The sequence below is a fragment of the Scyliorhinus torazame genome, chromosome 12 (assembly GCF_047496885.1).
Source record: "Scyliorhinus torazame isolate Kashiwa2021f chromosome 12, sScyTor2.1, whole genome shotgun sequence".
NCBI lineage: Eukaryota > Metazoa > Chordata > Chondrichthyes > Carcharhiniformes > Scyliorhinidae > Scyliorhinus > Scyliorhinus torazame.
The window spans coordinates 22,093,096-22,108,461 of NC_092718.1; the positions used below are offsets into that span (position 1 = coordinate 22,093,096).

At 45.4% G+C, this 15,366-nt stretch overlaps 1 protein-coding gene across 2 annotated transcripts in view; it reads left to right on the forward strand.

Moving 5' to 3' along the window:
• wdr93 (WD repeat domain 93) overlaps positions 1-15,366 on the forward strand; it is a 68,283-nt gene that overhangs the window by 1,342 nt on the left and 51,575 nt on the right. For both annotated transcript variants that reach the window (XM_072470528.1, XM_072470529.1), the window contains exons 2-5: positions 1,844-2,140; positions 4,784-4,985; positions 6,007-6,071; positions 10,117-10,195. In XM_072470528.1, coding sequence (XP_072326629.1) covers positions 1,880-2,140; positions 4,784-4,985; positions 6,007-6,071; positions 10,117-10,195 — 607 coding nt within the window. In that variant the 5' untranslated portion in view covers positions 1,844-1,879. The remainder of the gene's footprint in view (positions 1-1,843; positions 2,141-4,783; positions 4,986-6,006; positions 6,072-10,116; positions 10,196-15,366) is intronic.

A 15,366-nucleotide genomic window follows, 5' to 3' on the forward strand; every position in this document is an offset into this window, starting at 1 on the left:
GCTTCTTGAGAAACACAGATTAACTGCTTCAAACTCAAATAGCTGTTAAGATATCCTTTTTGTGTTGGAAGCCTAAATGAAGGATCTAACCACATAGTGCCGATCAACATCACAGTTGAAGAGTATCGGAAGAATCATCAAGTAGGAAAATATTTTTCTTGTGGTTTCAAACTCATCACGCATGAGACACCTGTTCACAGGAATAGTGCACTTCCTATTGTACAAACAGGTGTCAATACCATGCAATGCCATTCCAGGTACAATATAATTAAATGCTGAGTAAAGCTTAATTTAACTTGGTCAAACAAAATAAGTAAATTCTAGCCTCAAAAGAACATTCCTAATACTGTCTGTGTGAAACCTTTCCACACTAGCCATTTTGTGGACTGTCTGAATGAGATGGCTAATTTAACATAAATTATATACACATAACCACAAAGAACTGAATTGAAAACTTCCAAAGTCATTTCATGTAAGGTTCACATGGCCAGTAGACAAGAAACTTTCATTCTATCTGTTTATGCTGGATTGAATCTTAATGCCAGGGAAGAAAGTCTTAGACCATAAGACATGGGAGCAGAATTAGGCCACTCAGACCATCGATTCTGCTCCGCCATTCAATCATGGCTGATATTTTTCTCATCCCCATTCTCCTGCCTTTTCCCCATAATCCTTGATCCCCTTCTTAATTAAGAACCTATCTCTGCCTTAAAGACACTCAGTGATTTGGCCACCGCAGCCTTCTGTGGCAAAGAGTTCCACAGATTTACCACCCTCTGGCTGAAGAAATTCCTCCTCATCTTTGTTTTAAAGGATCTTCCCTTTAGTCTGAGATTGTGTCCTCTGGTTCTAGTTTTTCCTACAAGTGGAAACATCCTCTCCACGTCCACTCTATCCAGGCCTCGCAGCATCCTGTAAGTTTCAATAAGATCCCCCCTCATCCATCTAAACTCCAACGAATACAGACTCCGAGTCCTCAACCATTCCTCATACGACAAGCTCTTCATTCCAGGGATCATTCTTGTGAACCTCCTCTGGACCCTTTCCCAAGGCCAGCACATCCTTCCTTAGATATGGGGCCCAAAACTGCTCACAATACTCCAAATGGGGTCTGACCAGAGCCTGATACAGCCTCAGAAGTACATCCCTGGTCTTGTATTCTAGCCCTCTCGACATGAATACTAACATTGCATTTGCCTACCTAACTGCCGACTGAACCTGCACGTTAACCTTACGAGAATCGTGAACAAGGACTCCCAAGTCCCTTTGTGCTTCTGATTTCCTAAGCATTTCCCCATTTAGAAGATAGTCTATGCCTCCATTCCTCCTTCCAAAGTGCATAACCTCACAGTTTTCCACATTGTATTCCATCTGCCACTTCATTGCTCACTCTCCCAGCCTATCCAAATCCTTCTGCAGCTTCCCTGCTTCCTCAATACTACCTGTCCCTCTACAGATCTTTGTATCATCTGCAAACTTAGCAACAGTGTCTTCAGTTCCTTGTTCCAGATCATTAATGTAATTAATTCTTTAGCTCATTTTTGAAAATATAAGAAATAGGAAGTGGAATAGACCACAAGAACCCCTTGAACCTGATCTGCCATTCAATACAAACATGGATGATCCACTTTTCTACCTATCACTTGACTCCCTGCGAGAAGCCGAATATTGCAGAGTAGTGGGATTATTTTAAGAGTTAGGGATTTCTGCAATTTTGAGATGGGGTGAATTCAACAGAGAGTGAATAAAAATGTAGGATTTTTACTCTTGGATAGAACAAGAGAAGAAGGATCGCCAAATTCTCTGGGAAGCCAACTAAAGATGGTTTTGGTCATATTTCTAGAGTGTTGAAAAACTGAGGCCGTGGATATTAAGGAGAATGCTGAGCTACAGTCATAAATATTTGGAAGTTCCAACTCCTACGGAACATAATTGGATTGAAGGTGATGAAGACCACTATTATCTGAAGGATCCAGATCTGAGGCTCGACAATTTGCCCCAACCATTCAGGATGATTGATAAATTAATTGGATGTATTATTGACGGTGCTTGGGAAAGCATTGAAAGAAGGGAAGCAGAAAGAGAAGCCGAAAAATTAAAGATAAAACCACCCACCCGTGAATCATCAGAGGAAATTCAGGTGAGCGAGTTTACTATAATCCAGCAAATGTTATTCAATTCTGCATCTTTTGGACATATTTGTTGTCGCCAATTGGCTAGGTGATGTCTCTGGATATATCAAGTAACTCGTGCAAACGTGCGAAGATCACACATTCTTTAATTGACTCATAGAATCGGTGAATGTTACAGCACATAAAAAACATTATTTTCTCAAGTTTACTCTCATTTTTTTCTACATGTGTCACCTAACCCTGCTCCTATTTGCTCCCCCCCCCTATTTGACTCTTAATATTTGACTTTTTAACGTTTTCTTAAATATACTGGCTCTTGCTTGAGTGTGGTGCCATGAGCACAAGCAATCTTACGGTACCTCACCTGAATGTCTCTTTATCATGTGTGAGGTTCTTCCTGTACCTCTTGACACCTTTAGAGTGTAGAGGTCTATCTATTTCCTTCTTAAATATATTCAGTGACTTGGCCTCCACAGCCTTCTGTGGTAGGGAATTCTACAGGTTCGCCACCCTCTAAATGAAGACGTTTCACCTCATCTCAGTCTGAAATCGCCTACCTCGTATCCTGAGACTGTGACCTCTTGATCTAGACTCCCCAGCCAGAGGAAACAACACTCCTGCATCCAATCTGTCCAACCCTGTCAGAATTTTATATGTTTCAATGAGATTCCCTCTCCCTCTCCTAAACTGCAGTGAATAAAGGCCTAGTCGACTCAAGCTGTCCTTATTCGACACTCCTGCCATTCCAGGAATCAGTCTGGCAAATGCTGCATTTCCACCATGGCAAGTAAATCCTTTCTTAGATAGGGAGACCAAAACTTCACACAGTCCACCAGGTGTGGTCTCATCAATGCCCTGTACAGCTGCAGTTAGACATCCTTACTCTTGTACTCAATTCCTCTTGCAAGTAAGGCCAACATATCATTTGACTGCTTGCTGCACCTGCATGCTTGCTTTCAGTGACTTGTGAACAAGGAAACGCATGTGGATTTAATTTGTCCAAATCACCTTAAAGCCTCTCAACATTCTCCTCACCAGTCACATTCCACCAAGTTTTGTGTCCTCAGAAAACTTGGAAATATTACATTTGGTTCCCTCTTCCAAATTATTGTTTTATATTGTGAATATCTGGGGCCCAAGCACTGATTCCTGGGGGAGCCCACTAATCACCCCCTTACACTTCAAAAAAGACCCATTTATTCCTACACTCTGTTTCCCACCTGCTAATCAATTTCCAATCTATATTATCCCCAATTCCATTTGTTTTCATTTTACACACTAACCTCTTATGTGGGACTTTTCAAAAGCTTTCTGAATATCCAATTACATCAAATCCACTGGATCTCTCTTATGTATTCTGCTTGTTACATCCTCAAAAAGCTCCAATAAGTTTGTTAAACGTTATTTCTATTTCTTAAATCCATGTTAACGTTATCTAATCCCATTGATATTTTCTAAGTGTTCTGTTATCACATCCTTCATAATAGCCTCTAGCATTTTCTCTACCAGTGATGTTAGGTTAACTGGTCTGTAATTCCCTATTTTTCCCCTCCCTCCTTTTTTTAATAGCGGGGCTACATTTTCCACCCTCCAAATACCCAGACTATTCCAGAATCTGCAGAATTTTGAAAGATGACAACCAACGCATCCACGTTTCCTCCCTCAAGTCCCGAAAGACGTGCTTGTTTGGTGAATTGGACATTCTGAATCTTCCCTCGGTGTACCTGAACAGGTGCTGTAGTGTGGCGACTAGGGGCTTTTCACAGTAACTTCATTGCAGTGTTAATATAAGCCTACTTTTGATACTAATAAAGATTATTATTACTATTTCCATGGCCACCTCCTTTAGTAGCTTGGGATGTGGGATGAGGCCCTGGGGATTTATTAGCTTTCCTCCAGCACCTTTTTAAAAATAATACTAATTTCCTTCATTTCCGCTTCTCACAGCCCTTTGGTTCTTTCTGGGAAGTAATTTGTGTCTTCCTCTGAATACAGAACTAGCTCACACGCCGTGGACCTAGGTTTGATCCCAGCCCCGGGTCACTGTCCATTTGCACATTCTCCCCATGTCTGCGTGGGTCTGCATGGGTCTGCATGGGTCTACCCCCCCACCCCCCCACCCCCACCAACAACCCAAAAAGATGTGCAGGGTAGGTGAATTGGCCATGCTAAATTGCCGCTTAATTGGAAAAAAAAGAATTGGATACTCTAAATTTTTATTAAAAAATACAGAACTAATGTTGTTTAATTGCTCCTCCATTTCTTTGTTCTCGATTATAAATTCTCCTGTTTCGATTGGAGGGATCCACATTTGTCTTCACTAACCTTTTTACTTTTTAGGTCAATTTCTTGGTCCTCCTTTGCTGAATTCTTAACTGTTTCCAATCCTCAAGCTTGCTACGTTTTCTGTCAACTTTACATGACCCCTCTTTAGATCAAATACTATCCTTAATTTATTTTGTTTCAATTCATCAATGTGAAGAAATGTCATTGCTGGAAAGTAGGGAAGATTGTAGTTTACACTGTAACTTTGAATCTTGCTGCTGATTTATGCCAATTAAACTTGCCAGTAATGAAGATGTCTTTGGCCAGAAAGGTATTCATTGCTGGCTTTGATTATCTGATTTCTATCTCCTTTACATTTTGAACAGCTTCCTCGCAATTTAAACTGTTTTGCAAATTCTGTGGATGGAAATTATATATTTGCTGGCCTGTCTGAAGGTGTAGGAGTTCTGAACATGGAGGATCATACTGTTAAATCTGTTTGGAACATGGAAGGTATTGAGATTGCTGGCCTTCAAGTCAGACACGTTGGAGGCCAGCTTTATCTGCTCGCTGCTCTGGATGACATGGGTATTTACTTAAAGATATTTATTGTTTAAAAGTTTATTCTCCTAAATTTCTCCCATCCTCGTGGCAAATTTCCAATTTCTTTGAGTGCTTTGTTTCCTTTGTCGTTCTTAATGTACAAGTTTACTCTAAAGTTTATATCAGCAGGCTATCTACTTGTGGCTTTTTCAAAGCTCCAGAGGCTGTTCATAAGGTGAGAGTCCAGTTTGAGGTAAAAGCATGTCTAAGTGGTAACCTCTGCATCTTGTTACTAATGCAGGCTCCTCCTTCATGAGGAGGAGAGCATCAGTCCGGCACTCTTGGAATGGAAAATTACATTACTAGTCACATCTGATTACCCCTCTTGAATTATCATGTCATTCACAATAGTGGATTACATTGCATCCTTTTGCATTATGGAGTAACCCCAGTGTTGCACTCCAAACCAAGTAACAAAGTCTGTTGAAGTCTGGTGGCTCCAGAGGCCTCACCAGGCCAGTCCAAACTCGTATATTCCAAATTGCTGTTTGCTAGCCCCCCCCCCCCCCCCCCCCCCCTCCATCTCCATAAAGTCATTTGAGTAGATGGAAGGGCCTCATTTAAAGGTCCCCAGTTCACTTCTAAAATAGCAATTACAAAGAGAAACATGGAACCATCCAGGAAGAATTATTTTTTAAATTTGTTCATGCGATATGAGCAAACCCAGCATGTATTGCCAATACGTTTAGGAAGGTGTTGGGCTGCTCACTTGAAGTGAACGTGGCATCCACAGTGCTGTTAGGGAGGGAGTCCCAGTGATAGTGATCAGGATGGAATATTTTGAATGAAATCTATTTTTATAACATAACTTTTTTCTCCTGCCAGATACAGCTGACCTGCTGTATATTACCAGCGATTTTTGTTTTCATTGCAGAATTACAGCATTCAGTTTTTCTTTGCACACATGTACTTGTAATGTATTACTATAGTGCTTCACACCCACTATACAAATCCTTTTCTCTTCAAGCATGGGTTCATATGTATTTTCTCTCCTTTTGTCTTTTAGGTGTTGCACGTCTTATTTTTTCTTATGGGGGCGCCTTTGCTTTGATAAAAGTTTTCAATGCATTTGTAAGTCATCCTCTATCAATGTGAATTATGGATTTGTAATGGACAATACATTTTTAATGAATCACAGAGGTCAGGAAAGCCCCACATTTGGTACTGTTATGTAATCCAACTGAGGCACAGTACGAAGTCTTACAACACCAGGTTAAAGTCCAACAGGTTTATTTCGATGTCACTAGCTTTCGGAGCGCTGCTCCTTCCTCAGGTGAATGAAGAGGTCTGTTCCAGAAACACATATATAGACAAATTCAAAGATGCCAAACAATGCTTGGAATGCGAGCATTAGCAGGTGATTAAATCTTTACAGATCCAGAGATGGGGTAACCCCAGGTTAAAGAGGTGTGAATTGTACCAAGCCAGGACAGTTGGTAGGATTTCGCAGGCCAGATGGTGGGGGATGAATGTAATGCGACGTGAATCCCAGGTCCCGGTTGAGGCTGCACTCGTGTGCGGAACTTGGCTATAAGTTTCTGCTCGGCGATTCTGCGTTGCCGCGGGTCATGAAGGCCGCCTTGGAGAACGCCTACCCGGAGATCAGAGGCTGAATGCCCTTGACTGCTGAAGTGTTCCCCGACTGGAAGGGAACATTCCTGCCTGGTGATTGTTGCGTGGTGTCCGTTCATTCGTTGTCGCAGCGTCTGCATGGTCTCGCCAATGTACCATGCTTCGGGACATCCTTTCCTGCAGCGTATGAGGTAGACAACGTTGGCCGAGTCGCACGAGTATGTACCGCGTACCTGGTGGGTGGTGTTCTCACGTGTAATAGTGGTATCCATGTCGATGATCTGGCACGTCTTGCAGAGATTGCCATGACAGGGTTGTGTGGTGTCGAGGTCACTGTTCTGAAGACTGGGTAGTTTGCTGCAAACAATGGTTCGTTTGAGGTTGCGCGGTTGTTTGAAGGCAAGTAGTGGGGGTGTGGGGATGACCTTGGCAAGATGTTCATCGTCATCAATGACGTGTTGAAGGCTGTGAAGAAGATGACGTAGTTTCTCCGCTCCGGGGAAGTACTGGACGACGAAGGGTATTCTGTCGGATGTGTCCCATGTTTGTCTTCTGAGGAGGTCGGTCCGGTTTTTCGCTGTGGCGCGTTGGAACTGTCGATCGATGAGTCGAGTGCCATATCCCGTTCGTACGAGGGCATCTTTCAACGTCTGTAGATGTCTGTTACGCTCCTCCTCGTCTGAGCAGATCCTGTGTATACGGAGCGCTTGTCCATAGGGGATGGCTTCTTTAATGTGTTTAGGGTGGAAGCTGGAGAAGTGGAGCATCATGAGGTTATCCGTGGGTTTGCGGTAAAGCGAAGTGCTGAGGTGACCGTCCTTGATGGAGACGAGTGTGTCCAAGAATGCAACTGATTTTGGAGAGTAGTCCATGGTGAGTCTGATGGTTGGATGGAACTTATTAATGTCATCGTGTAGTCGTTTCAGTGATTCTTCGCCGTGGGTCCAAAGGAAAAAAATGTCACCGATGTATCTGGTGTATAACATCGGTTGAAGGTCCTGTGCGGTGAGTAGGTCCTGTTCAAACTTGTGCATGAAGATGTTGGCGTATTGGGGTGCGAATTTGGTCCCCATGGCTGTTCCGTGCGTCTGGATGAAGAACTTATTGTAAAAGGTGAAGACGTTGTGATCCAGAATGAAGCGGATGAGTTGCAGAATTGCGTCTGGAGATTGGCAGTTGTCGGTGTTGAGTACTGAGGCTGTTGCAGCAATGCCGTCGCCATGGGGGATGCTGGTGTAGAGTGCCGAGACGTCCATTGTGACAAGGAATGTACCTGGTTCAACTGGTCCATGGGTGCTGAGTTTCTGTAGGAAGTCCGTCGTGTCGCGACAGAAGCTGGGTGTACCTTGTACGATGGGTTTCAAGATGCCCTCGATGTAGCCAGAGAGGTTCTCACACAGGGTCCCATTGCCTGAAACGATAGGGCGGCCTGGTGTGTTGGCCTTATGTATTTTCGGGAGGCAGTAGAGATCTCCAATGCGGGGAGTACGTGGGATGAGAGCACGTAGGGTGCTCTGAAGATCTGGATCCAAGGTCTTGATCAGTCTGTTAAGTTGGCGGATGTGTTCCTGGTCGGATCTGCGGGTAACTGTCTGTAGTGTTCTTGGTTGTTCAGTTGTCGGTATACTTCTTTGCAGTAGTCCGTTCTGTTCAGTACGACAGTGGCCCCCCCTTTGTCTGCTGGTTTGATGACGATGCTGCGGTTGGTCTTGAGAGCGCGGATGGCATTGCGTTGTGCTTGGGTGACGTTCGGGGTTGTCTTGTGAATGCGACTTATGAATCTGGCATTGACGCGACTCCTGACGGCTTGAGCATACATGTCGAGTCTAAGGCAGCGGCCTTCCGGAGGGGTCCAATTCGACTCTTTCCTCTTCGGTTGCCGCACCGCAGATCTCTCGGTCTGCTGTTCCGGTTCATTGGTAGTCTGCTTGGGTTCGCTGTTGGCCTCTTGGGGTCTGTGGAAGAATTCCCGGAGCCTCATTCGCCTGATGAATTCCTCCGTGTCTGCCGCGAGACTGATGGGGTCCATTTTGGTGGTGGTGCAGAAATTAAGCCCTCTGCTGAGGACTTCGATTTCATCTGGTTGAAGGGTGTAGTCTGACAAGTTGACAATAGATTTCCCTGAGGCAGTACATGTTTGGCCTCAACAACCTTGTAGTTCATGTGCCTGTGACCAATTGTAATGTCTTTCCCTACTGTGATGAAAAACGGCAAGAAATCACAGTGCACCTTTAGAACTGTACCATGGGAAGGTATCAAAACGTTCAGGAGAAGAGTGCAGGGAGAATGAAGATTGGTGGAATAAAGGAGGAAAATAATTTCATTCCAATAGCTGGTGTTCTGCGGCCAAGAGTTGATTTTGAGTGATGCTTTTGCTCAAATGGACATGGTTCACGACTGTAAACATTCCTCAAACCATATGTCGTATAGTGTGTTAGTTTGGATTACCACGTGTGGAAAACTACGAGGAAAAACAAACCACAGTTTTGTGATGCCCTGAGGAGACTGTGTTGGTGACAGGGTAGCTAAGTCACATTGGTGTGGTGGAATAGAGAATGCTTTACTCTGGGATCTATTTCAACTTTATCTACCTGGTGGAAGCCAGGCAGATGGGTAGTTAAAATCAGGCAGGTTCCTTTGCCCCTTTAACCTTTTTAACCTTTAACATTTTTTCAAGAGTATGAGATCAAAAGCAGGCAGAAGCCTTATGAATTTTTGCAAATTGGGATCCTGTCATGTCAAGAAAACCTAAACTGCATTCTAATTTGGGTCTGGACAGGAGAGTGACAATGGCTCTCTTGCTGGGTAGCTTCTGGTCTGCTGAAAAAAAGAGACCTTCCAAGTCATGTTGCCAAGTACCCCAGATTGTCCCAGAACTGAAGATTAATTTTGAGGGCAATTACTCCGAGCAACCGAGAGAAAAGCCATGGGGCATTTTCTCCTCTTGTTTTACTCCAACCAAACGGATAACAAGCACCAAGGCTTCAAGTGGCCATGATGCAATCTGGTCCTTGTACCTGGATGCTCAAACTAGCAAACCCATGCTTTGCAGGCGATTATTGATAATGCAGTCGCCATTACTGACCAATGACCACACAAATTGATGTGTCAGGCAACAAGTGGTGGGAGCATTGTGTCAAGGTGCTTCGAGGCAGGAACGTCTGGGATGGAAGTTTCCAGAATATTGTCCAACCAGAGTTGACAAACTTACCTCCGAAGCTTCTGGACTCCTCCATGCCCCAAAAAGAAAGGATACGCTCCCCTGGTTTAATAATAGCTTCTTATTCCCCAGTGTTGAGTGACCAATCCTTGAAAGGCATAAAAAGTTCAGCAAATGAAAACCATAATAAGCATTTGATTGAAAATTTGAGGCTAACAGTTCATTAAACAGTCTTTTTGTAATTAACTGCATCACTTGCTTTCTGGTTGGTTGTTATTGTTTAAATGTTTTAATGCACCGAAACCTATATCAAACGAACCTCAAAATGGTAAATCTTTCTGCTGTTTTCATATGAAACAAAATAGAGTTTTATCTTTTTTTTAGGATAATGTAAGTGAAAAAATCACTTGTAATAAATTTGAATTATCAGAAGGTGGAGATTTTGCTGGTCTAACTCTTGAAGGTAAAGCATTCTCTAAATTCTTGAATGTTCCTAAGTGCTCATATATTACTTTGTCAAATTATTCAGTACATTACTCTTTGGGTTTCATGCTTAACAATGATGACGACACTTCAAAATAATTTGCTAATTTGCTGCATTTTAGTTATCTTCAGAAACATAACATGCTGCAAGTTTATTCTTTTTGTAGTTTGTACCTTAGGAGAAACAAGGGAATAATTCTAAACCTAGTATCTTGGGGATTTAAGAGTAACATATAACATAGAAAATAGGAGCAAGAGGAGGTCATTCAGTCCTTCGAGCTGCTCCGCCATTCATTATGATCATGACTGATCATACTCAAGAGCCTAATCCCGCCTCCCCAGCCACCCCTCATATCCTTTGATACCCTTTGCCCCAAATGCTATATCCAACTGATTCTTGAGAGCATACAACGCTTTGGCCTCAGCTACTGTGCTGTGATAGCAAATTCCAGAGACCACTCTCTGGGTGAAGAGATCTCTCCTCAACTCTGTCCTAAACGGTCTACCCTGTATCCTCAGACTGTGACCCTTGGTCTGGGCAGCCCCACCATCTGAAACATCCGTCTTACATCTACCCTGCCTAGTCCTGTTAGAATTTTATAGGTTTCTTTGAGATTTGCCCCCACCTCCCCGGCCCCGCTCCCCCAATTCTTCTGATATTCAGCAAATACAATCCTAACTGATTCGATCTCTCCTCATATGTCAGTCCTATCAAGCCAGGAATCAGTCTGGTAAACCTTCTCTGCACTGCCTCGAGAGCAAAAACACCCTTCCTCAGATAATGAGACCAAAACTCCACATACTATTCCAGGTGTGAGGACCCTGGGTCTGTACTCATTGGAGTTTAGAAGAATGGGAGGGATCTGATTGAAACTTATACAGGATACTGCAAGGCCTGGATAGAGTGGACTGAGATAGACTGGATAGAGAGGATGATTCCACTTGTAGGAGAAACCAGAACCAGAGGACAACATCTCAGACTAAAGGGACGATCCTTTAAAACAGAGATGAGGAGGAATTTCTTCAGCCAGAGGGCGATGAATCTGTGGAACTCTTTGCCGTAGAAGACTGTGGAGACCAAATCATTGAGTGTCTTTCAGACAGAGATAGATAGGTTCTTGATTAATAAGGGGATCTGGGGTGATGGGGAGAAGGCAGGAGAATGGGGATGAGAAAATATCAGCCATGATTGAATGGCGGAGCAGACTCGATGGGCCGAGTGGCCTAATTCTGCTCCTATGTCTTATGATCTATGGTCACCAAGGCCCTGTAAAATTGCAGTAAGACACTCCTGTTCTCAAATCCTCTTGCTATGAAGGCCAATATACCTTCTTTGCTGCCTGCTGCACCTGAATGCTTACCTTCATTGACTGATGTACGAGGACACCCAGGTCTTGTTGCACATTCCGCTCTCCTAACTTTCCCAATCCTCTGCCTTACCACATTTTGGGCTGGATTCTCCTTCCTCAGTAATAGACAGAGCTAAGTGATTCCACAACAAACGCATCAGGTTTAAGCTCTGTAGTCCTGCCACATCCAGCCGTGAATGGTGGTGGACAATTAAACAACTCACTGGAGGAGGAAGCTCCACAAATATCCCCATCCTCAATGATGGAGGAGCCCAACACATATGCAAAAGACGAGGCTCAGGCATTCGCAACAATCTTCAGCCAGAAGTGCCAAGTGGATGATCCATTTTGGTCTCCTCCGGAGGTCTCCAGCATCAGGTGTTAGTCTTTAGCCAATATGATTCACTCCCCGTGATATCAAGAAACGGCTGGAGGCACTGGATACTTCAAAGCAATGGGCTCTGATAATGTCCCGGCAATATTACTGAAGACTTGTGCTCCAGAACTTGCCGCACTCCTCGCCAAGCTATTCCAGTACAGCTACAACACTGGCATCTACCCAGCAATGTGGAAAATTGCCCAGGTGCCTGTGCACAAAAACAGGGCAAATCCAATCCAGCAAATTACCACCCTATCAGTCTACTCTCCATCATCAGCAAAGTGATGGAAGGAGTCATCAACAATGCTATCAAGGGACACTTACTCAGCAATAACCTGCTCGCGGATGCTCAGTTTGGGTTCCGCCAGGGTCACTCAGCTCCTAATCTCATTAAAGCCTTCGTTCAAACATGGAAAAAGAGTTGAATGCCAGAGGTGAGATGAGAATGACTGCCCTTGACATCAAGGCAGCATTTGACAGAGTATGGCATCAAGGAGCCCCAGCAAAACTGGAGTCAATGGGAATTAGGAAGACACCTCTCCACTGGTTGGAGTCATAACTGGCACAAAGGAAGATGGTGGTGGTGGTTGGAAGTCGATCATCTCAATTCCCAGGACATCACTGCAGGGGTTCCTCAGGAGGTGTCCTGCCCAACCATCTTCAGCTGCTTCATCAATGACCTCTCTTCCATCATAAGGTCAGAAGTGGGGATGTTTACGGATGACTGCACAATGTTCAGTAACATTCATGACTCCTCAGATAATGAAGCAGTCCATGTCCAAATGCTACAAGACCTGGACAATATCCAGACTTGGGCTGACAAGTGGCAAGTTACATTTGCGCCACACAAGTGCCAAGCAATGACCACCTCCCACAAGAGAGGATCTAACCACCGCCCCTTGACATTCAATGTCATTACCATCGCTGAATACCCCACGATCAACATCCTAGGAGTTACCGTTGATCAGAAACTGAACTGGGCTAGCCACATTAATAATGTGGCTACCAGGGCAGGTCAAAGGCTAGGAGTCCTACGGTGAATAACTCACCTCCTGACCCTCGAAGCCTGTCCACAAGGCACAAGTCAGGACTATAATGGAATACTCTCCACTTGCCTGGATGAGTGCAACTCCAACAACACTCAAAAAGCTTGACACCACCCGGACAGAACAGACAGCTTGATTGCTCCCCCTTCCACACACAATCAAACCCTCCACCACCGACGAACAGTGGCAGCCATGTGTACCATCTACAAGATGCACTGCAGTAACTCATCAAGGTTCCTTAGACAACACCTTCCAAACCCACAACCACTATCATCTAGAAGGACAAGAGCAGCAGATACCTGGAACCCCACCACCTGGAGGTTCCCCTCTGTTATGGGCCAGGGCTTAGAAACTCCAAAGTGTATTATGAAGTTCACCTGACCTATAACTTTTATGTTGAATTTAGCTAGGTTGAGCACAGGAGACTTCACTTCAGGTATGATTCATCAGACTTCCTATGCGCTTTCATCAAAACAAAGTTTATTATAAGAATGTAGTTAACATGTATAAAACACAGCAATAATTTGTTATGAATTGCAAACATAAAAAAAAACACAACAACTACAGTAATTTATGTACATAACTCTTAATGAATCTCCCTTAGTAGCTGTTCCAATTCAATACAAAATCTAACAAACCAAAACCCCTTTCAAGGGCTTGGCCCAGCACACTATAATCTCACTTGAATGGCTCTGCTCCTTTCCCTGAGATTCAGATCCAGTTCCAACCAGCAGATTCAAAACTCCTTCCAGAAAGTTACCAAGGCAGTTTGCCACACCCAATGTGCTTTCAGTTCCCAGGAACAGCTTTAAAATGAAAACAGGGAAACACTGCTTTCTTCTTCTGCAGTCCAAAGCAACAAACCAAAACTGAAACCCAAAATCCTAAACCCCCTCTCACCTGACAGTCACAGCTCAGCTCCACCCACAAATGACATCACTGAAGCCGTGCTACAAGTCATGTGGTAAGACCAAACCATTCTTAAAGGGACACTCACATGACGCCTCCAAGTCACTCACCACCCTGACTTGGAAATATATTGCCGTTTCTTCACTGTGGCTGGGCAACCAGGAGGGGGGGGGGTCACCGGCACGGGCCCCATCGCCTCCTTCTCCCTCATGGTACCAGATGGCCCCCAGGCTATTCCACGGGACGGAGGTGCGAGCGGCGCTAACCCGAAGCTCCCCACGCCACCTGGCTTTGCCAGTCCTGACAGCCTGCTGCCGTCTCAACCAGGGTCTGCATGCTCGCAGTCATCGGGCACAGGGCGTGGATCACTTCCATCTAGGCCACATCACGCTGCAACTGTGCCACCACCTTCTGGCTCAGTGCCACATCAGCCAGTGACTATGCCATCTCCCTCTGGGACTGAGCTACCTCCCTCTGCGTCTGTTCCATGTTGGCTAGTGCCTGGGCAATGTCGCCAATGCTCTGAGCCATTGCCTGCTGTGACTGGGCCATGCTTAGGATCGCTGCTGCAATGTACAGATGGCCCTGGCACATGGCTGCCTGTGGTAGGGCAGCCCTGTCCTGGGCCTTGGCCACCACCTACACAATGTGTCCCAGGCCTTGGGCATGTTGATCCATGGCCGAAACCTTGGCCTCGAAGGCTCCACCGCAGACGTCACCTGTATGTGTTGGCCTGGGTGGCACACATGGTGGCATCACCTCCTGCTCCTGCACCCGGTTGGACTTCTCCAACTGTATCTGCTGGTGTTGGATACTCGCCTAAAACCCCTCATGTAGTCCCTGGGTCTGAGACTGAACTATCGATGGAACCATCTGTTCCGGAAGCCGGAAACATGTCTTCGCTGCCGGCACCTGAGGTTGTGGCTGTCGGCAGGGGGCGGGGGACACCATGAGGACCTGCCACAATGCCAGCAACTCCTGCAAGACATATGATTGCATTGTGAGGGAAGGGTATGTGTTTGGAAGGGGGTGTAGGATTGGTGTTGGTGGTCGTGTGGATTTTGGGGTGGGGTGGTGTGAGGGTGGGTGTGTGGGTGGTCGTGTGAGGGGTGATACACGCGCCATGGGGAATCGCAACTTAGTGCGGTCCTACTTTCTCGCCCAATGACGATCTCCATCCCGGCGACTGCCATTTCATCAGGCCCGTCGACCACATCCAGTACCCTCTGCTCTGCTGCGGTGAAGGGGGATGCCGCAGGTCCAGCCATCTCCCTCTCGTCTTCTTGCACTCCCGGCAGTTATGAGCGGCCTTCTCCTGTGCAGGGGGGAGAAACAGAAAACGCATAGTGTTAGACAGTCCGACGCATGCAGCCCAGGGGGTGGGTGGCTGTTGGTTTCAGTGGCCAGGGCACGCGGCCATGGCGGCTAGAAGGGTGCCGGCATGTGGTGCAGGGTGGGGGCTCGGCGG